A 23,446-nucleotide genomic window follows, 5' to 3' on the forward strand; every position below is an offset into this window, starting at 1 on the left:
TCTAACATTTCTTTTTTAAAAACAAACTTCACACACTAATTTGATGAGCTAGATGGGTGGGGCTGCCTGGTAGCTCAGTTGGTGAAGAATCTGCCTGCAGTGCAGGAGACCCAGGTTCAATCCCTGGGTTAGGAAGATCCCCTGGAGAAGGACATGGCAAACCACTCCAGTATATTTGCCTGGAAAATCCCATGGACAGAGGAGCCTGGTAGGCTGCAGTCCATGGGGTCACAAAGAGTTTGGCACGACTAAGTGACTAACACACACACAGATGGGTGGGGTGGGGGGTGGGGGGTGGGGGGTGGGGTGGGAGGGAGGTCTAAGAAGGAGGGAATATATGTATACACATAGTTGATTCAGTTTGTTGTACAGCAGAAACTAACACAACATTGTTAAGCAATTATACTCCAATAAGAAATACATATATAAAATTAATTTGGCTTTTGCTCTCCAACTTAGAAATTTTTCTTAAAAACTTAGAAAAATTCAGCTTTCTATGAAATCAACACTTTAGCTATTCTACATGTATATCTCTAGTACACTAGAGAGATGTGTAAAAGAAAAAATAATGACCTGGCATATTAATTGTTGAAATCTATAAATACCTGTGCTTTATTATAATACAGATAACAGAGTCAGGTAGCATTTAAAGAAATTAAATATTGCTCTTTCCCTATGCTTGGATGCTTGGTCCTTTTTTATTTCTAGTTTCACTAAAACTTCCTAGGTTAGTTTTCTTTTTTTGGTCCATGATTTCAGGTCTGCTTATACGCTGACATCTTTTGTATTATTATCCATAGTCAAATACTCTATCCTGAACTTCAGAGTTGTATGCACAATCGCCTAAGAAACCTTCTTCTGGAGATTGACTCACTCAGTCATTCAACTTTTTTTTTTTTTTTTTTTTGAGCATCTACTTTATGTCAGGGTTTGTTCTCAGTATTGGGGATATAGCAATGAACCTAACAGACAATAATCTCTGTCCTCCTAGAACTTATATCCTAGATAGATGATAAGCAAAGCAACTAAGTGAATTTAAGCATTACAGAGAAAACTTAAGGCAAGGAATGGTAAGGGAAACTTTGAGAAGGTAGTTTTTCAAAAAAGGCTGCTTTTTCTTTTTTGTCACTAAGGTGACATTTGCACAAAAACCTGAAGGGAGTGAGTAAGCAAGCATATAGCGATGTGGTAGAAAAGCATTCCAAGAGGCCGACAGGCACTTCAAACCAGATTCCAAACTGAACTTACTGCTTCTCTTCCTAGTTTTCCTGTGTTTGAATTATGCCATCATTTCTCCCACCATTCAAGAAAGAAAAAAAAAAAACAAACGCCTGAGATTTACCCCTAGACTCGACTCCTTCCATAACTGAACAATCTTCCCGTCCCATTGATCCGCTTAGTATTTCCTCGTGACTTCTAGTCATTGTACTGCCTTGTTTAGCCATCATTTTCCTGTTAAATTTTTCTAGTAAGTGTTCTCTTAACCTGTCCCCTTGCCTCCAATCTTGCCACCTCCAACCCCTTCTTGATGTTGTCAGTGATATTTGTGAAATGCAAAGTTTTGTCACGCCATCCTGTTTAAACTTTTCAGTGGTTTCTAACCATCAAACCTACCCTTTATCATGGTATGGGGAGAGGGGTGTCAAAGATGACTAGCACATTTGCCCTGCCTGCCTCCTCTTCCTGATCTTTCCAGGTTTATTATTTTAAGCAAATATGCTGGCTCTGTAAAGTTCCTCCTAGAAGCCACCTCTCACAACAGTGTGTCCTCTTAAACATTCTACAAGTTACTTGTATAACAGTGATTTGTTTCTTTCCTAAATCCAGCTCAGTACTTGATCCACACAGGCACTAAAAAAATGGATAAAATTAAATGTACTGCCTTTAAGAAGTGGTGTAATATAAGTATGGTTGCCCCATATCTCAGCTCTAGGCACAGGCAAAAGGATTTCTCTCTCCTCGAATCCTAAGAAACACCTAGAAACCTGTTTTCAACATGTAATTCAACATATTTTGATACTGAACACAAGTAGCCAGTATTATTTGCTTGGAAAACCATCTGATTTGAAAGTGAAATAATACTTTCCCAAAGAAGAGCTTCTACTCCAGGGGAATTATCATATACACCATTTCATCTGTGTACTTTTTTTTTAGCAACACAGAGAATTTCAGTTCAAGTATATAGGAATTGCAGAAATTATGAATCACTTTTCTTATAGAATATGTGAGGGTGAGAGATCTGGTTTAAAGGGATTAAAAAATGTCATCAATTAGTGACTGAAAATAAGCAGATGTAACAGAAAATTAGCCTCACAAAGCTATTCTAGTGGTACCTGGGAGAAAAATAATTCAACTTGAATATAAGGGAGTAACGAAAGTGAAATACAGACAGAAAATTAACAAAATATTTAACATAAACAGGAGACCAGGAATAGCAAAATATAATTTGATATGCATCATACCTGCAACAAAAGAAAACAAACTGCAAACTTCTCATTTATTGAGCCTAGCAAGGGTAGCAATCTGTTTCCAACAAGCACCTGGGGATGAACGGAAGCTTATAGTACAACGCTGCATTAATTTGAGGTATGTTATTGACAGTGTTTTCATTTGTTACCACAGTCATTCCTTATTAACGAATAGCAATTGGAATTAAACTGCTGTATATGCTTTCCAAAAACCTATGGTTCATTTTGTTTTTTAGAGAACAGTAAAAAATAATTATTTGAACCAATTTATTTTATTATGTTCTTATCACTATTTTGATATTTACACCTATGTATCTAGGAAGATATATACTTGATAATGGTACTGGTAAAACATTTAACTTTAAAAAATACAAATTCTTAAAGATACTTTAATTAGACATAGAAACAGGCTTTCATTTAGTTTTATAATTTAATTGAATATTGGTAGTTAGTTTTCCTTTAAGATCTTAAAACTCAAATATTTTTCTCTATGGCTGGCAACCCTAGGCAGAGATTAACTGGCACAAGGACAATAAGCTACTGCCTAAATGTTTTATCAGTTTTTATTACACATGGCAATCAACTGGAGATGCTAATATACAGGCTGCAATTCAACAGGTCTAGGGTAGACTCCTGGATTCTAGTTTCTAACAAGCTCTCAGAAGATGCTGCTGGTTCATGGAAACCACACTTTTGAACAGCAAAGCCTGAATCCAGGGTCTCAGCCTTGTTATCTATTGGAAATCACCTGGGAGCTTTAATAATGATTAAAAAAATAGTCTATCATTTCTAAGACTGCAAAGTTATTTAGTCTGGGGTCCAGTCTGGGTGTTGAGTTTTTACAGTTTCCAAGCTAAGATGAGTTCCCAAGCCCACCTGGGCTTCCCTGGTGGCTCACATTGTAAAGAGTCTGCCTGCAAAGATCCCTGGTCAGGAAGATCCTCTGGAAAAGGAAATGGCAACCCACTTTAGTATTCTTGCCTGGAGAATCCCACAGATGGAGGAGCCTGGCAGACTACACCCATGGGGTCATAAAAAGTAGGAAACAACTGAATGACTTCACTCACTTAATTAAGCTAAGATGAAGCTAAATTTGAGAATTTAACATTCTAAAACGTATTGGTTAGATTTACTATTAGGTTTTCTTTCCCCTGGTTTCTATAGCCATGGTTAACAGCTAGGACTAACCTGTACTAGATAGATAATGAGCTGCTGCTGCTAAGTCGCTTCAGTCGTGTCCAACTCTGTGCGACCCCAAAGACGGCAGCCCACCAGGTTCCCCATCCCTGGGATTCTCCAGGCAAGAACACTGGAGTGGGTTGCCATTTCCTTCTCCAATGCATGAAAGTGAAAAGTGAAAGTGAAGTCGCTCAGTCATGTCCGACTCTTAGCAACCCCATGTACTGAAGCCTACCAGGCTCCTCCGCCCATGGGATTTTCCAGGCAAGAGTACTGGAGTGGGGTGCCACTGAGCAAGAGGCCCCAGATCTCCAATTTCTGACTGAAAAAACAATGCATTATCAATAAAGTTCTAATATTAAGAATCTTAGTGACTTCAATATTTACACTCCTACCAAATTATTAATAACATAAATATCCATAAAATTATATAATGAAATGACAATTTAAATCACTTTGATTAGGAAGTAGATATTTTAAAATGTGCTTTTAAAGTATATGGAGGTGTCTATCCCTAACTACAGGCTTCTCTTGTGGCTCAGTGGTAAAGAATCCACCTGCCAACGCAGGAGACCTGAGTTTGATCCCTGGGTTGAGAGGATCTCCTGGAAAAGGAAAACGCAACCCACTCTAGCATTTTTCCCTTGGAAATCCCATGGACAGAGGAGCCTGGTGGGCTACAGTCTATGGGGTCACAAGAGTTGGACACTACTTAGCAACTGAACAACAACCACAGCTAACTACAGGTAAAAAGGTCCAGATTAGTTAGGAAGTTTTTTATAAACAATATACGAACTTGGCGCACCAGCAGAAAGGCTCAGAAGGCAGAAAGGACAAGCAAATTTAACTTAGTGTCCTTGTTTGAAGCAGGCACCACTGACCCCAGAGTTACAGACTGACTGACTTACCACTCTTTGTTCATAGGCCTTTCCTATTATTTTACTAAGTTGAGATGTGAAAAATGTTAAGATGTGATTATATTGCAAGGCCCCCTCAATTCTTAAATTGCACACAAAAAATAATGGAAAATATTTTAAACTCTCAGGTATTTGCATAAAGTCCCTAATTATAGTAAACAGCTGGAGTACAAATCAACTGCCATTTACTAATGATGTGATGGGCTTCCCTGGTGGCTCAGACAGTAAAGAATCCGCCTGCAATGTGGGAGACCTGGGTTTGATCCCTGGGTTGCGAGGATCCCTGGAGGGGGGCATGGCAACTCACTCCAGTATTCTGGCCTGGAGAACCCCATGGAGAGAGGAGCGTGGTGGGCTATAGTCCACGAGGTTGCAGAGTTGGACACGACTGAGCAACTAAACACAATGATGTGACAAACTTTCTGAACAGGCTTTCTCACCCCTCCATTAAGAATGCAAATGTACATACAAATTCATGGTAGCATTAACTGTAACTATGACAACCTCCCAAATACATAAATAGTGTGGGAGAGCAAAGAACTTAAGTACAGACTGTGCACTGTATCTAGGTTTGCCACTAATTAGCTCTTAATAAAGCAAATCCCATACTTAGCCTCATTTTAAAAATAAAAGCACCTTGAGTAGACTATCCTGAGAATCTTTAGTAGATCAAAGCTCTACAACCTAAAAGTAACTAATTAGGTGCTCCTCTAAAGTAAATACAATTTGTTCTAAACTAGCAAGAAAAACCCAGCTTATTACTTTTAACAAGGTTGGTTTAACAAGTTTCTTAAGAAAAATAGATTTTAACTTTAGCCTCAGGGAAGTCTTCTAATTACTAAGCAATCATTTAAAATAGCAAATAAACTTAAAAATTAAGAAAAATTGGAATGTGGGGGAAACGGCAAGAAAAAGGATCATATAACAAAGTGTAAGAATACATCGTGCCAAATTAAACAATGTAAACTGAAGATAATGAGATATTAAAAAGCTTTTCCTAAGGAAAACTACTTCAAAGCATGCTGTATGGGATTTTTATGTTCCATCCCAAAGAATATATAGGCATTCTTTTTAAATATACAAAATGTTTCTAAGAGCTGCGAATAACTCATAATTCCAAAATAAAATTATCCCAATTAATAATATATGGAGATTATTTCCTTTTATTGTTCAGTTTGAAAACATGTCCTGCCAACCACAAATCACCTAGAGTGACCAAAATACATGAAAAACCCCTGTGAGAACCACAAAGTGCCATTTTTGCAGCTTTCTTCACAGGATGCTGAGAAAATGTAACAGTGAAGGAGTGAGAAACAGGTTGTCTCAATTGTTAGTTGCAATCATTCATCTTCTTCAGAACTGGAATCATTCTCTTGGTCAGAGAGTTCAGGGACAGGAAAGCGGAGGATGGCAGCTATTCCAGTCAACTGGCTGAGCTGTTCCCCAGACACGTGAAGACTAGAGAATATCCTAACGGTGCCTGCGTTCTCTTTCACGCTGTCGACCAGCCGCACATATCGGCTGCGTGTGGCTACATCCTGGTGCCGGAAGAGCTCATCGCTGATGAGCAATGTGTCAATTGCCATGGCCTCATTGGCCTTTTCCACCTGCTTGAGTCCATAAAATGCTCGGTCCGGTTCGTGTTGCAACATTTTATAGAAATCATCCAAGGCCTTTACTTCCCCAGCGGCTTTCGTGTCTGAAAGGCGGCTAGCTACTGTAGGGTCACAAAGAGCCTCTTTCAGGGAGTACTTGTGTCCAGAGGAGGCATGTACCTAGAATCACAATTATAAAAGTTAGATAAAAGAATCTCTTAGGGTATCCGTTAAACTGCCCACAATGACCTCAAGCCAAAAACACTACTAAGGTTTTATACGTTTAAGAATTTAAACCAAGTTTATTACATAAAATCTCTAGCTGCTTAACAGGTTTCTTTTCACCGCATTATCCAATTCACAATCCCAGCCAAGTTAAACCTTTTTTCCTCTGGTACTATTCTGAGTTCTAAAACTAGGAGTAGTTTAAGCAAACCCCTCTGCCCATGTTTAATTATCCCTGGGTAAGACTGTTTTACCTGAAGGAATTTGGACCGGTTTTCCAGGAGCACTTTGTTGTCGGTCTTCACTGCCTGTTGAAACATGTAGTCGCAGAACTGCTCCCTCACAAATCCTGGGCTGGCCACTAGGACGCACTTTACAACATCGAAGTGTATGTGGCGCTGGATGGCCTGGACCACCTGTTCATAGAACCGCTCCAAGGCCCGGTCGTGCTGCGAGCAGTTGCCTTTCCGTTTCCGAGGGATGTTCACTTCCACCTTGGCCCGAGTGAGGGTCATGCTGGGAGTGACTAAGCAGATGTGGGCGAGGCCTTCCTGCATAACCACAGCCGCCACATCGGCGCTCCAGGCTGGGTCACAGGCTTGCTCGATGCGCTCCAGAACCACACTGTCCCACTGTTTTTTGGCCAGGGTGAACTGGCGGTTGGGCTCCAGCTCGATGGTGTGGTAAGCCCCCATCTTGACATATTCATTCTCCTGGATGTTGGTCCCCTTGACCCGCAGCTGGCAGGCTTGGGAGTCGAAGTCGATGGCCTCCACGCAGAGAGTGAGGGTCGTGCGGACCCGGTTGCTTCCCACGCTGCCGGTGGAGGACTCGGTCTGCACCTTGCGGATGGTGGAAGCGCGCAGGCTGTCGCCCACCTGCACTAGATTGTAGGTGTGCCACATGTCCTCGGGTTCCTCGGGAACCAGGGTCACCTGGCCCGCATTGTCTTTCTCAATGTCCTTCCTCACGAGCTTCATGACCCTGGCGGGGGCTCACTGCCAAAACAAGAGGAACCGAGGGGGTCCCCGCGGAAAAAGGAGTCGGGAAGGGAAAGAAATCCTAGGCCGGGAAGGGGGCGGGGCCCGGTTCCTCCCGGCACCTGCCTCGCGAGAAGGAAACACGTTATATCCGACTCTAGCGGCCGTGGGGTGGGGCACTTACTCTAGCCCTTCCTTTTCGTAGTCTCGAGGCGCGCCGCGCAAAATCGGCTCGAGAGGCACCGCTGCGAACACCTTTCTCTCCGCGGTTCCTGCTGCTGTACAGACCAAGGCTGATGCAACGAGGGCGCATGCGCAGCCCTCCTCCTGCCTCCCAGCGCACGGCCTACGTCCCCAAGGAGGAGGCGGGGCCGCAGCTTGCGCGTGCGCAGGCGCGCTAAGCCCGGAGGTGTTTCCCGAAGAATAAACCACCTAAGGAAAGCACACGGAGTCTTTGGTGGCGAGTCTTTGGTATTAGTGCTGAAACTGGACTTCCTAAGTTTTTTCTTCCACCCCTGTTTGTGAAGAATCTGGGGAGTTGTGAGTGCAAATATATATATATATATTTTAAGCTGTGTGCACACCTTCTCCCTATGGATAATTCTAGTTACGGAAAAGTAATAACTTATGGAAAAGTAAAAGGGCTCTGAAAAGTGCAGACTTGGCACCAAGGGCCAAACTACGCCCCGCCTTGCTCCTGCCTCATCCCCAGTCAGACGGTGCACGCTTTTTGGAGCTGCTCAGTCCAGAAGCTGTTTCTTAAGAACGTCTGGTCACGGGGCATCTGCACTGAGTAACGTGCCCAGCTGCTTTGTGCTCTCAGTTGACCAAGTGTGCACGATCTGATTAACCCAGATGTTAAAACACTGATCCCAGAGAGAGAAGAAACCATCTGTGGAATTTACCCCTGGATGGACCTCTCAGTTGCTTTGATCTGATGTCCTGAGAACCCCAGAAGCCAAGGTTGGCAGTCTCAGCTTTCCGCTGCTCAGCAGCCTGTGAAATGTTTACGTAGGGGTTGGGTCTCAACAGTTTAGGACCGGATCTTCATTGTCAGAGCTGAGCTGAGACCCCAGGACTGGGGAAGTGGAGGAAGGACTGATTTACCCTGACTGAACAGCTGCAGAATTCATTTGAAAAAAAAATCCATAAGTCACTTAACATTTTGGGATGAAGGAGAGGCGGGGGTAATTTGAAAGGTGGGAACTGCCTCTTAAAAGGACCAGTGAATCGAAGAAAACCCACCAAAGTTTTGAGAGTTAAGATGGCTTGGAGGGCAGAGGGCACAAATCTTCCCCATTGGCCTTCCTATGTTATTGGGTAAGGCATTGGAAGGGAAACTTAACCACCCTAAAATGTAAGACTGGGATGAAGGGGTGTAATATGACTTTGGCACAGATCTTGATACCCAAATCTCAATTAACTTCCTCAAAGGTTGTCTGGGGGGAACACAAAGGTCCCCTCCAAAACTCTAGTGCAAATTAGAACAGCTTTTTCTTTTTTGGTGGCATCTCCTCTCCCTTGGCCTTTCTGTACCTCCTTCTTTCGCCACCTTCTATCATACTGAGTGCCCTCCCAAAGTTCCTGAGACTGTCTTCTTCCAGAACTCAAGAACTTTACATTGAACAAAGAACTGATTACACTAAAGTGTGAGTCTGGCTTTTGTCTCCCAACAGACATGGATCTTTTTATTCTTAACTAATAGTGTGTGTGTGTGTGTGTGTGTGTGAGAGAGAGAGAGAGAGAGAGAGAGAGAGAGAGAGAGAGGTGGTGGATAAAGAAGGAGGAAGAGATGCTTTGAGATGCTCCTTGGTCACCTTTTTAAGTATAATCATTCCCCCTCTTGAAAATCTGCCAAGGATCAAAAACCACAGTGATAGGTACACAGGGCCCTTAATACATGTTTGGTTTTTAGTGAAGAGCTATCACTTCTTAAATATTCACCAGGTACTTCCTATGCTTTTTCCAGTTCTTACCTATAAGGTAAATATTTGTTATTCTCATACATAAATGAAGAAAATGAATTAGAGAGGTTAAAGGATTCAAGGTCACATAACCAGTATTCAAATCCAAGCCTGCTTAATTCCACACTCATTCTACCAACACAAATCTGAATTTATGGACACTTGAAATCATCCCCTAAACTCTGAAGGTTATGTGTAGTTGTTCAGTCGCTCAGTCATGTCCGACTCTTTGGGACCCCATGGACTGCAGCACACTAGGCTTCCCTCTCATCCACTATCTCCTGGAGTTTGCTCAAATTTATGTTCATTAAGTCACTGATGCTATCTAACCATCTCATCCTCTCCTGTCATTTCCCCTTAACTCTCACCTTTATCAGTTAAACTAAGACTCACAGCTTAGAAGTCAACCTGGGGCATTGAAAGGAAGGTTCCTTCCTTGCTCTTTTATTACTAAAACAAAAAAGTCCTTATATTCTTTTCAATATTTTTCAATATTTTCAATATTTTTATCTTTTCAATAATTTTCCTTCTGCTCGGCCTTGGTCACCATTGTAATTCTTGAGAAAGATCAAATATCCTACCTTAGAAAAATAAATATATATTTCTACATTGCAAATCAATGGTAAACCTCTGTTGACTGTTGATTCTGTGATTCTTCTTTTTTTTTTTTTTTTAATTATGAGACACACTGCTTTGGGTTGTCTTTTAAAATATAAATGTGCTTCAGTGATTGAACATACTACAAAACTTTCACAGAAATGTTTTTTGATCTGAAACGTCCATAACAGAATTTTTTTTTAGTAATTTGAGCTTGTTGAATGGTCAGATGTTTTTCTCCCAGATTTTGTGTTTTAACTTAGTCTTTCTAGGTCAGTCATCACAGTTCTGAGTTATTTGGGGGTTCTCATTCTCTGTTAAAATCCAAATTCCATGAAATTCAAGGCTTCCAAGACATGACTTCACAAATTTTATTTCCCTGTATCCCCTTCAGCCCCCTAAATTCCTCAGTGGGAGCAGTCTTTGTTCCCTGTACATCCTGGCAACTTTCTACTTTGCTGCCTTAGCTCTTATCTTTTTAAAATGTCACTTTCTCTCACCCCTACTTCCATAAATCCATTTAAGCTTACTTATCATTGAGCTTAAATGTTACCTTCAAGTTGAAACCATGCATGCTATTAGTTGGGTACATTTCTTTCTTACTGAAATCTGGATGGGTTCATCCTTGCATCCCTCGACTGTCCCATGAAAAGTCCCCTTGCACCTAGTAGGCATTCATATATGGATGACGAGCTGAGTGGATCAGATAAAACATGTAGCAACTATATTTAACATTATTACAGATACTTCTTAAGACACTGATATTACTAACTATAGCTCACCTGGTTTACAAAGTAATTCCCTTTATTTTCAGACTTCTATGGTTACAGTAGTTACATAACATATAGCAGTATAGAGTATTTTCAGTCTTTAAATAAGCAAAATCATGAGGGAAAAAACCGAAATTTAACTGTTGCTTTAAATCCTAATTTTATACTTATTTATTGGCTCTTTGAAGATAGAACTCTTTGTATCAGTAACTTTAATTATATCTATTTTCCTGTAAACTTTTATTTATATTAATCTCTCCAGAAAAAAGAGAAGTCAGTGTTGTTGCTTCCAAAAGCTTTCAATTTGTTGTTTTTGATATACTTCCAGTGTCTCAGTTGGGCTAGAAGTCAAATATCCTGGATTGTAATTCTTACACTGTCAATTGTTTTTACTATAATTTCTGGCACCACTTAATCTCTTTGAAACTGAACTTCTTTTACTTAGGAATTGAGGAAATTGAATTCAGTAATTAAAATTGTTCTAATTGTAAAACCTATTCTGCAATGGTATTTTTAAAAAATTAAAACACTACCCATAATCTCACCCTGACACATTTATTTTCAGTTTTGAATCTGATTCTTCTAAGGCCGATTTTAGTGGTAAAAGACCAATACTAATTTTAATGTTTGCATGTCAAGAGTTAGCAGACCTGAGTTATGGTCTTTTCTAGCTCAATTTTAGCAACTTTAGTTAAGTTCCCAACCTCTATAAAGCTAAAATTTTTCACTGTAAATTATAAATAAGATTGTCTGCCTCTCTCATTCACTATCCCTTAGAAGGTTTTAATGAGATTATGATACATTGAAAATTGTGAAACTGGCTTCCCTGGTGGCTCAGAGGGTAAAGCGTCTGCCTGCAATGCAAGAGACCTGGGTTCGATCCCTGGGTCAGGAAGATCCCCTGGAGAAGGAGATGGCAACCCACTCCAGTATTCTTGCCTGGAGAATCCCACGGACGGAGGAGCCTGGTGGGCTACAGTCCACGGGGCGGCAAAGAGTTGGACATGACTGAGCGACTTCACTTTCACTTTCATAGACATGTAAGGTATTGTTGTAAATCTCTAAGAATACCTGGCTTGAAATTAGAGATTTGGATCAGACAAAAGCAAGGAGCAAGGGCTCACTTTAACATGATCACAATTATTCAGCCTTGAAAAATAACGGGTTCAGTAGAGTTGAATGATAGATGATCTGTTGGGTGCATTTATGTATACTACTTTCTACCTCCTTTCCAGGGAAACCTTAGGTTACTCCTACTGCATGAGCTGGCTCATGTACCTCATGATGAACTGATTACAATCGTTCCTATTATAATAATAACATTAGAAATGATTTGTGTGATAGCAGCAGGGCTAATGGGCTGCCTTGTTTGAAGATCCTGTACTTAGCACTGCTGCTGCTGCTGCTGCTGCTAAGTTGCTTCAGCCGTGTCCGACTCTGTGTGACCCCATAGATGGCAGCCTACCAGGCTCCGCCGTCCCTGGGATTCTCCAGGCAAGAACACTGGAGTGGGTGTACCTAACACAGTGACCCTTAAATAGTAGAGGCTGTATACATTTTCTTGTATCCATCTTAGATTTTTTGCAAAGGTTACTTTCCAACAACACAAAACTAATATTTTCCTTTTTCTGCTTTGGGGGCTTTTCCCATTATTACTTTTTTGCTTATCTATTACTTCTTTCAGACTCTGAGCTTCTTAAGGGCAAACACTACTTTTTATTGTGTTCCTTTGTATCACTTTTCATGTGTCCCTGGAACCCAGCACAACTGGTACATTATCATAATTATATGAAAGAATGAGTGGTTATTAGCGCTACTTTAATTCAGAGTTTTTAACTTGTCTATCATTGACATCTTAAAATTATGAAATCACATTCTGTTTTATAGTGTTACTGATAATTTGAAAGGAAGATTTCTCTTAAGATAAATTTTTGTAAACCTATTTCATTTTTTTGAGCTATCTATGCATGGATAAGAAAATGATTAATTTTAAATATATATTAGTGAGATAAAGGTCTTAAAATGTTTTAAAATATTGTATGATGACAATTGGTATTATTACACTTGGTTTGGAAAATGATCTTTACAGAATGAACAACCAGCACTCTTATTATAAATTTCTAGTGATGATTGCAATAGTTATTTAAGAGAGAATGTACTAACCTTAAATTGTACAAAGATGTCTATGTGACGTCCATAAGCAAAGTTAGTGGTTGACTGGGAGGATTATTCAGCTAATTCAAGTAAAATGGTAAAAGAGAAAAGGGGAAAGTGTTTTGTTTTGCTTTAAGGAACTTGCTGTACTCACTATCTAAATTTCCTGTGATTAAAAATACTTACTTGCAATTGTCACAAAACAATATAAAGCCTCCTACTAAATAAATAATCTTATCAACAAAAGTGTGTGGGAGGGTATATTCCTATTTGTATGAATCTCTATATAATATAGGATTATTTTATTAAAATATTACAATAAAATATGTAATTTTAGGAACTGGTCAATACCTTTGAATTTTCAAACTGTAGTACTTGGCAAACTAAAAGTATATAGTTAAAAAGAAAATTTTGAAAAGCATATTTGTAAGTTGTATTAAGAGTACAGGATTTATAATAAAATATGCAGACCATTCATCTTAATCATTTGAGATTCTAGTGTGATTGATTTAGGTATCCTATTCAAATTTAAGAATTTTCATTTATTTCAGCAGATCTCAGGTAGTTCATACCAAAATAATATGTCTTCACTGCTTTTACTATCTGAATTATAATGATTTTTCAAAGATTTCTCACTTATTTTGTTTATAGAGCTCTACTATTTTTATAAAGCAATATTAATGTTTTTGTACATAGAGTGAATTCTTAATTCCAACCAGTGCATATATTTTAATTGCATTTTAAGATTTAGTTGACTTTTTAATATTCCTTTTAAGTTAGAAAAGACATTTGATAAAAAATTAGGTCCTGTCAAATATACTTGGTCCTGGTACTAACCACTGATATGAAAGAATATTAGAGATATTAAAGCCTGCCAAAACTAGAGTTATCGATCCTGTGACCTGGAACATTTTTGAATTATTTCATTGTCACTTTTCTCCCTAAGCTTCCTCTTAAAGGTAGAGTATTCAGAGGAAGCTCTGTTATTGGGATCTGGTGAGGTTGCTGGTGTCAGAGGAGCGATTATTCTTTGAATCAAACTTGGCCCTGGAAGAGAACTAAAAGGAGGACAATGTTCATATCTTTGTATCTAGGAGTGTGTTTGGAATCTTATGATGCAGTTTTTAAAAATGTGATAGAAAATTTCATGTAGATATACTGCATGTTATTATAATTTTCAGATGTATATATTTCAGCATTTTAACATCACTTGAAACTAGGAGAATTGATGCTTTTGAACTGTGGTGTTGGAGAAGACTCTTGAGAGTCCCTTGGACTGCAGGGAGATCCAACCAGTCCGTTCTGAAGGAGATCAGCCCTGGGATTTCTTTGGAAGGAATGATGCTAAAGCTGAAACTCCAGTACTTTGGCCACCTCATGCAAAGAGTTGACTCATTGGAAAAGACTCTGATGCTGGGAGGGATTGGGGGCAGGAAGAGAAGGGGATGACAGAGGATGAGATGGCTGGATGGCATCACTGACTCGATGGACATGAGTCTGGGTGAACTCCAGGAGTTGGTGATGGATAGGGAGGCCTGGTGAGTTGCGACTCATAGGGTCTCGAAGAGTCGGACACGACTGAGCGACTGAACTGAACTGAACTGAACTGAAACTAGGAGGCATCTGTAGGTTCAGCAATTATAATCGGATTGGCAGTACTTTTCTTTCTTAATAGTACCTAAAATACTGGTGCATCAGTCACTTAATGGTGATTTCCATTCAACTAGATATAAATATGGATAGATAGAAATAGATAGACTATTCCTGATATAACTAAAAGAGACAACTTGACTCCTTTATTATTTTATGAGTTTGTAGTCTGTTCTTTTGTGACTCATTCAATAGCAAATTTTCAAGTACCTATTATTCATAGATGGTAGGGATAATAAACAAAGACCCTATTCTCAACAGAACATACACTAATCTGGGAAAACAGACAACTTGATGTTTAATTTTAATATGCTGTGTATTATAGAAGCAAAGGTGCTGGAGTCATTCAAGTATCTGGGGGAGGGGGGTTCAGTCTACTCCAGTGGCTTCATGGAAGTGACATTCACATGGGGACTTGAGGATCTGTAGCACTGTAACAGAGAAGGCAATGGCACCCAACTCCAGTGCTCTTGCCTGGAGAATCCCAGGGACGGCAGAGCCTGGTGGGTTGCCTTCTGTGGGGTCGCACAGAGTTGGACTCGACTGAAGTGACTTAGCAGCAGCAGCACTGTAACAGCTTATGCAAAGACCTGGAGATTTCAGAGGAACTGGCACAATGGAGGAGCTGAAAGAAGCTCAATAATCATAAAGACAGGAATATATTCAGCTCATTTACATCTGTTGATACATTACTGTACTTGCTTTGAGAGCGAATACAGTTCTCCAGTCAGGGGCCACTCGGAATTGGCAGTGTATTCTGACTTTAGCATTGTGACAACGATTCCAAATATCTTTCATCTCAATTTCTTAACAAAAATTCAAATACACTATATTGTATTTCATATAACAGAAGAGCAGTGTAGGTAAAGAATAGCATTTTGATGCCTAGTTTTCTGAATATATTTAAAACATGAGCTCCTTTATTTTATAAATTAGTTAAGGGGCATATTAAAATTCAGCAAGTTCTACATCTAATGGGATGTTTGTTGGGTTGAGGTGTTGGAACCCAGGCAGAGGAGCCTCCATCTAAGGAAGTAAGATCAACAGTTATACGTTGTGGCCCTCGAGCTCATGCATCAAAATAACAGCATGAGAGCAGGGAAGAAAAGTAGGCAAACTAGTTTGGCATGTATGTTTTATTGCTACCATTACTGCCCATTTATTAAACAAATGAACAAAAGTCCTCTGAATTTATTGCTGACTTTACAGGCTTCATAATGACTTAAATATTTTCGCTGTTTTCAGCAGCTCCTGACAATCCACTGTATGTCATTGGAGGTCATTTCTTTGTTATAAGTAAGTGGCTGACTTCCTTCCATATCCAGCCATGAGCTCACTGGACTTCTTTTAGAATAGGAAATCTTGCCTGTGAAAAAAGTCATAAAAGAAGACTCCTGCTTGTAGTCTAGCTGAAATGTTTCTAGGGAGGAGAGATACACACTCAATTAGGGATAATTCTGTATTTGTATTTTTAATAACCGGAGATTATAATTTTTTGAGTTATAATTTGAGTTATTTTGAGTTATAATGAGTCTTATTTGAGTTATAATTAATGTAAGAAGGGACATCATCTAATTTCACTATATACCTAAAAGTCATGGAAAACAGACCCATTTCATCGTTAATCAGATCCTTATCAAAGTCTTTTAGACAATTAGACTTGGATTTAACATTTAGAGGGTTGAGCAAGAGGGAAATGGATTTATATTTAGACAGACAATTGTTGTTGTTATTCAGTCCCAAAGTCATGTCCGACTCTGTGACTCCATGGACTGCAGCACGCCAGGCTCCCCTGTCCTTCACTATCTCCTCGAGTTTGCTCAGATTCATGGGCACTGAGTTGGTGATGCTATCTAACCATCTCATCCTCTGTCGCCCCCTTCTCCTTTTGCCTTCAGTATTTCCCAGCATCATGGTCTATTTCCAAAATGGTACATTTCGAGAACCTGAGAGATCTGAATAGAGTATAGGGTTTGCCATTTATTAATTGTGTGACTGTAGTCAAATTAGTCTCTCAGTTTCTTCATCTGTAAAATATGAATAATAGTTCCAGAATTTCCCCTTTTTGAGACTAAAATGTAATATGTGCAAAATTCTTGGCACAGGGCCTCATATCTAATACATTCTCAAAAAATATGTGCCTTTCAGCAGTAAGTAGTGCTAATTCTTCTCTGTTATTGTCTTGATCTTTGTCCCCTGGGAGTTTGAATTTTGCCATTTGGACATGACCAGTGGGAGAGCTGGGCAAGGCATTAGGGGGTAGGAAGAAAAGGCAGGGTGTTCGTTTCCCCTGTTTTCTCCCTGCTAGGCTTCAGCTTTGGCACTAGCTGCATTCTGCTTCTTACGGCCACAGCTCCTGTCCAGTGGTCCCCCTCCCATAGCCAGAGTTCACGGTCAAGCTGACGTTGCTACCCCGTCAGGCCTAGGAACAGCAGTGGCTTTTCATCTCATGTTGCTTCAGGTGCTTTCTTCCTACTTGTTCCTGCTTGTTCTACGGTGCTCCATCAACTTTTGTCAATTCCTTTCTATGTTTGTGCAAACAGTCCCTTGACTTAAGTCAGTTTTCTTCAGCTAAATCCTTTATATGTGCTACTAGTTCTTTTGCTGGGACTTGGACATATTTAAAGTAACGATAAAGACTTTAGACATAGAGAAGGGCATCTTTCCTGATGAATCATGTTTAAATGTTGAGAAAAGTTAATACAAGATAGTCCTAAATATAATGGGAAGTTTACTGAGATAGTTTATTAGAGAGATGGTTGTTGTGATGTAAACCCAGCTTTGAAGACTGGAGAGTTTGTTTAGAGGGTAGGGGGTAGTAAGAAAGAAGGGTGGAATGCTTTTCTAGATGCATAAAATAGTATCATATGCACGGTAGCAAAATAAGCATGAGGACTAATGGGGGAAATAAGGAAATGTGACTCGATGTCATGACTGGCAGTTTATGTTTGGAGGTTTTGGTAGGCAGATAATGGTCTTTCATATATCTTCATTTCCTAATCCCTGGAACTTGCAAATGTATCACTATATATGGCAAAAAGGATTTGGTATGTATGATTAAATTAAGAATCTTGAGCTGGGGAGATTATCCTGGATTATTCAGGGGAGCCCAGCATAATTAGCATTTTTTATATGAGGAAGGAAATAGGGTCAGCATCAGAGATGGAGATGTAATGAAGAAGCAGTCACAGGAAAGATCTGAAAATGCTACTTTACTGGCTTTGAAGATGGAGGATGGAGCTACAAGCCAAGGAATGCAGATTGCCTTTACAGTCTGAAAAAGGCAAGGAAATGGATTCTCCCCTAAAACCTCCAGAAAAAAGGCAGCTCTGCCAACATCTTGATTTTAGCCCAGTGAGACTTCTGACCCATAGAACTATGAGTGGTAAATTTGTCTTGTTTTAAGCCAGTAAATCTGGGGCAATTTGTTATGACAGCAATAGGAAACTGATAAGAGGCATAGTGGGAGACAGAGGGTACTGGATTAGGGCAGACCCTGAAAGTTTGGTTGAGAATTGTGGATTTTATCTTATGGATAACATAGAGCCACCAAAGGTTTTTGGCTAAAGACTAAGGTATGATAAAAAAACTATGTATTAGGAAGATTAATTAGAGGTTAAGTTCAGACTGAAGACAGGAAGATGAGTTCTACAGTACTGTGCATGGGTGGGTATGGTGATAAGACCCCAGATTATGGACTCTGTGGATTGATGAGAAGTTTGTAAGGAAGCTGACAACATGATGACTGACAGGATAACCAACAAAGGAAAAGAAGACATCAAATTTTAGATCCTTCTGTTATGCTGTGAAATGGGCATAAATGTAACACATAAGGCGGCTTCCCAGTTGGCTCAGTGGTGAACAATCTGCCTGCCAATGCAGGAGACCCAGGTTTTGCCACTGGGTCAGAAGATCCCCTTGAGAAGGAAATGGCAACCCACTCCAGTGTTCCTGTCTGGGAAATTCCATGGGCAGAGGAGCCTGGTGGGCTTACAGTCCATAGGGTCACAAAGAGTTGGATGCTACTGAAGTGACTTAGCACATATGCATGCATTATCTCCCAACAGTTGCAAAAAACTAACAGTATACAACTTACGGCTGTTTTAGGCATAAGGAAATAAAGTAGTTGACTATATATATATACACACACACATATATGAAATTGTAATTTGTTTACTTCAATTTTTTTGCATTTCATTCTTTTCAGAGGATTTGCAAACCTCATTTGATTATTTCTACATTCAAAGTCGCTCAGTTGTGTCTATCTCTTTGCGACCCCATGGACTGTAGCCTGCCAGTGTCCTCTGTCCATGGAATTCTCCAGATCGAACCCAGGTCTCCCCCATTGCAGATGGATTCTTTATTGTCTGAGCCACCAGGGAAACCCAAGAATACTGGAGTGGGTAGCCTTTCCCTTCTCCAGGGGAACTTTCAGACCCAGGAATTGAACAGGGGTCTCCTGCGTTGCAGGAAGATGCTTTACCAAATGAGCTACCAGGGAAATCCATTTCTAAATTAGTGACTGCTTATTGAGTAAAATGAGAAAGATACAACTTGAATACTTAGTAAAACATTCAAATTTTGCACAGCAACAACAAGAAGATGCAAACAGCCTCCAAAAAACTTGAGTTGGAGAGGAATCATAGGTCAAATGGGCTTCCCTGGTGGTGCTAGTGGTAAAGAACCAGCCCACCAATGCAGGAGACAGTGAGACTTGGGATGGATCCCTGGGTTGGGAAGATCCCCTGGAAGAGAGTATGGTAACCCACTCCAGTATTCTTGGAAAATCCCATGGACAGAAGCGCCTGGCAGGCTACAGTCCATAGCATTGGCTAGAATTGGACATGACTTAACATGCATGCACGCATAGCTCAAACATGTGTAAAGGCTTACACAGTCAAACATGAGTCAAACATGAGTGGCTTACACAGTCAGCTATTCACTGACTGTAAAGCTGTTCCCAAGTTGACACTATTTGCATTATTGGCCCTTTTCACACAAAGCTTCAGCCATCTGCCTTCTCTTTCTTTCACCCTTGCAACTTTTCCTGCTCAGTCAGTAACTGGTAGAAAAGATCTAACTATTGGTTAACGATTTGGAAAATCTTAGAAAATGCTTTGATTCCACCTTTTTTTACCCCCTAAATTGAGCATAAGCTTGCATCTCCACTGTGCTTAAGTCTCTCCCAAAAGATACCTATTTATGCACAAGTAACAATACTTTACTTTGTATTTTAAAAATTATTCTGCTAATTCTCAAAGTAAATGTTCACTACTTCCTCAATTTCAATATGTTCCTTTTCCTGGGTGCTAACACAGAAACATCATTTCAGCACAAGAGACAACTTTGCCTTGCATTCTTCTCTTTCCTCCTCTGTAGCAGAAACTATCTTGAGTACATAAAGCAAGAAAATGAATAATGTCCACTCTTGAGCAACCTGAAAGTAGAAACTCTACACAGAGACACGAAAAAGGAAAGTAGAAGCCATCAGCAAAGTCCTAAAATACCATGCATACTGTCAAAAACAACTTTAATTTGAAAAGTCACTTCCACCTTGTAAAGTTTTCAGCACCTCTCCCCCCATCATTGAGGCGGAGGGTTTTGAAACAACTTCAGAAGTAATTCACACCGAAAACCCAACGCAGAAAACTGCTTTCAGAGCTCCAACCTGCCCGGACTATCTGGAGCGCCCGAAAGTGGATCCGCGCTCCCTTCTCCACTCCGGGCCGAAGCTCTGCGCGCCTCCCTCCCGGAGTCCCGCGCTCAGGAGATGCTCGGAGAAAAGCAGGGTCACTCACCGGAGAGGAGCCAGCAGTAGGCGACAGCGACCCCTGGGCTGGCGCGGCGCCGGGGGTCCATGACTGGAGTGGGCGCAGCGCCCGGGGGACGCGCGGGATCGGAGGCGAGGACTCGGCGGAACCGCGCGCAGGAGCCGCGTTGCTCGCCGCCGGGGGTCTCAGTCGCTGGCCGGTCGGCCCCGGCGCCCGGGGAGCCGCGGGGCGATTTCCTGTGTTTTCCACCGGTGCCTCTAAGTTCGGTTCACGCTACTCGCCTCGCAGAATTGCCACATCGCCCCCCCTCTTCGTGCTCTGAAATCCCACTGGCAGCCTCCCAGGCTGTGTCTGAGACATGGACAAATAAAGCCAGCTTCGCGGGTCCTTGTTTAGGCTAAAGTCCACGAGCTGCGAAGCAAACCTTAAAGGGACATCTGCCTTTCATTGAGAGGGTGATCCCGCTCCCGGCGCCAACTCCCTAAGGTGGTAGGAACGCGGACGAGGGCTGGACCTTGAGGGGGTGTCGTTAGCCCAGTGGCTCCGCCTTCGCACCCCTCGCTTCTCCCGAGGTCTGGGCACCCAGGCGCTTTCAAAGTGCCGGCGCTCCTCGGCCAGTAAGGGGAGGGGGGCGGCTTTCCTGAGGTCCGATTGCGCAGAAGAGGTCAGTCCGTCTGTGAAAGTGAGCGAATTTGGTTGCCGCGCGCCTCTCCTGCGGGCACTTGAACTTCGCTGTCCAGCCCTTTTGCACTCAAAGTGGGTGGGGGCGTCTACCCTGACACGCCCCTCTGAGGGCTTGGCTTTCCATAATGAGGGTTTGCTTCCTTTCTGCTGATTCGTGGTCACAGGGAGGCTTTTCTTTGGGCAAACTGTGATAGCTAGAGGAAAGGAGAGCTAAGACTGAGAGAAAAAGGGAAAGAGAAATGCAAGAGGGAATCTAGAGGGGAAGGAAGGGAGGAAAACAGTCTCGTTAGAAATGGAATGTGTGTGGGCTATTTGTTTAATCTCAATTAAGATGTTTGTACACTGGAAATTGAACCTAAGAAAGAATTTAGGGCACTGTTTTATTTCTTGTTGCTACAGACTTTAATAAATAAGAATGAATTAATTTGGGTGCATGTTATTTACTCCACTTAGGAGTTTGCAGTGCTTCTCTTGTCGAGTTGTAAATCCTTTAAGTCAAGAGCCACATCTACATGGTAACTTCACCAAATACTTGTTGTATTTAAATCAGCTATGTTTTAATGGTTTTGAGAATTTCAAAGAAGGGGAAGTAATGGATGAGTAGACTTGTATTTACAGGTGTAGTGTGTGTGTGTGTGTGTGTGCACTCTCAGTGGCTCAGTCGTTTCTGACTCTGTGACTCCAAGGACTGTAACCCAACAAGTTCTTCTGTTCATGGAATTTTCCAGGCAAGAACACTGAAGTACGTTGCCATTTCCTCCTCCAGAGGATCTTCTTGACCCAGGGATCAAACTCCCATCTCCTGCATTGGCAGGTGGATTCTTTACCACTGACGTACCTGGGAAGCCCCTTACAGGTGGTTCAGTTCAGTTCAGTTCAGTCGCTCAGTCATGTCCGACTCTGCGACCCCATGAATCGCAGCACGCCAGGCCTCCCTGTCCATCACCAACTCCCAGAGTTCACTCAGACTCACGTCCATCGAGTCAGTGATGCCTTCCAGACGTCTCATCCTCTGTCGTCCCCTTCTCCTCTTGCCCCCAGTCCCTCCCAGCATCAGAGTCTTTTCCAATGAGTCAACTCTTCGAATGAGGTGGCCAAAGTACTGGAGTTTCAGCTTTAGCACCAGTCCTTCCAAAGAAATGCCAGGGCTGATGTCCTTCAGAATGGACTGGTTGGATCTCCTTGCAGTCCAAGGGACTCTCAAGAATCTTCTCCAACACCACAGTTCAAAAGCATCAATTCTTCGGCGCTCAGCTTTCTTCACAGTCCAACTCTCACATCCATACATGACCACAGGAAAAACCATAGCCTTGACTAGATGGACCTTTGTAGAGGGACTCAATTATACGCAACTCTACTGGACTGGATTCAATTTAACTACTAATTGAATATTTCTGTCTAGCGGAACTAGAGTTAGGCAGGACAAGAGTGCCACCCAAAGGAGGACTCATTGCCTGGAATACAGTACAGGTGACACAGTACAGAGAATCCAAGGAACAGCAGGGAGAAAGCCACAGGGATGATTGAATAGACTGCCAAATAGAAGATCGCAAGGGTAAATGTTGGAGAAGATGAAATTTAAGAAGTTTAATGAAGATAAAATATTAAGTGGGTAGAGGTGAGATGTTGATGTCCATCACATCTCAGAAAGGGACCTATCAGCCAAAGAATTCCTCTTCTAATTTATGAATGTGAAGTGATTCACTCCTTAGTAAGTATATTTAAAAGTCCTGTAAGTCTGTAAAAAATTACATTGTATTGGGCCATAGTTAAACCTACTAGGCAGTACTTGGGCTCCTTTGCATGCAAGCCTGCTAAGTCGCTTCAGTCATGTCCAATTCTTTGCAACCCTATGGACTGTAGCCTGCCAGACTCCTCTGTCCATGGGATTCTACAGGCAAGAATTCTGGTTGTCATGTGTTCTCCAGGGAATCTTCCAGACCCGGGAATCTTCCAGACCCAGGGATCAAACTCAACTCTCTTAAGTCTCCTGCATTGGCAGGCGGGTCCTTACCACTAGTACCACCTGGGAAGCTACTTTGCCTGCATTGAATGCTCTCAATATCACACTTTGACTTTCCAGTCTCTCATTTTTGTTAACTTGATATTATCAACCTACTTCCTTCCTCTTTCTGGAAAAGTTCTGCCACAGAATGCCTTTCCTGTGTATATCTTACCTTTCTGTAGTTTCACCTGCATCTTATGCTTCTCATCATGACCCAAAGGGATTTGCACTATAATTGGTAAATTCTAGTTAATTGATTTCTGCTTAGACTTTAAGGCTTCCCTGTGGCTCAGATGGTAAAGAATCTGCCTGCAATGTGGGAGACCCAGGTTTGATCCCTGGGTTGGAAGATCCCTGGAGAAGGGAATCGCAGCCCATTCCAGTATTCTTGCCTGGAGAATTCCATGGACAGAGGAGCCTGGTGGGCTACAGTGCATAGGGTCGCAAACCGTCAGAGATGACTGAGCGACTGACACTTTCAGTTTCA

The 23,446-nt window shown here is 41.4% G+C and overlaps 2 protein-coding genes across 4 annotated transcripts in view; both read right to left on the reverse strand.

Annotated features, from left to right (window-relative positions):
- ITGA1 (integrin subunit alpha 1) overlaps positions 1–20,994 on the reverse strand; it is a 181,634-nt gene extending 160,640 nt beyond the window's left edge. For both annotated transcript variants that reach the window (XM_059878883.1, XM_059878884.1), the window contains exon 1: positions 20,298–20,994. In XM_059878883.1, coding sequence (XP_059734866.1) covers positions 20,298–20,358 — 61 coding nt within the window. In that variant the 5' untranslated portion in view covers positions 20,359–20,994. The remainder of the gene's footprint in view (positions 1–20,297) is intronic.
- PELO (pelota mRNA surveillance and ribosome rescue factor) lies at positions 2,484–20,994 on the reverse strand. 2 transcript variants are annotated; one of them, XM_059878744.1, is made up of 3 exons: positions 20,298–20,994; positions 6,639–7,796; positions 2,484–6,339 (listed from the first exon to the last, which is right to left on the reverse strand). In XM_059878744.1, the coding sequence occupies exons 2-3, from the start codon at positions 7,362–7,364 to the stop codon at positions 5,905–5,907; spliced, it is 1,161 nt and encodes a 386-aa protein (XP_059734727.1). In that variant the 5' UTR covers positions 7,365–7,796; positions 20,298–20,994; the 3' UTR covers positions 2,484–5,904.
- Positions 20,995–23,446: the final 2,452 nt, after the last annotated feature.

The sequence above is a fragment of the Bos taurus genome, chromosome 20 (assembly GCF_002263795.3).
Source record: "Bos taurus isolate L1 Dominette 01449 registration number 42190680 breed Hereford chromosome 20, ARS-UCD2.0, whole genome shotgun sequence".
NCBI classification, from domain to species: Eukaryota; Metazoa; Chordata; class Mammalia; order Artiodactyla; family Bovidae; genus Bos; species Bos taurus.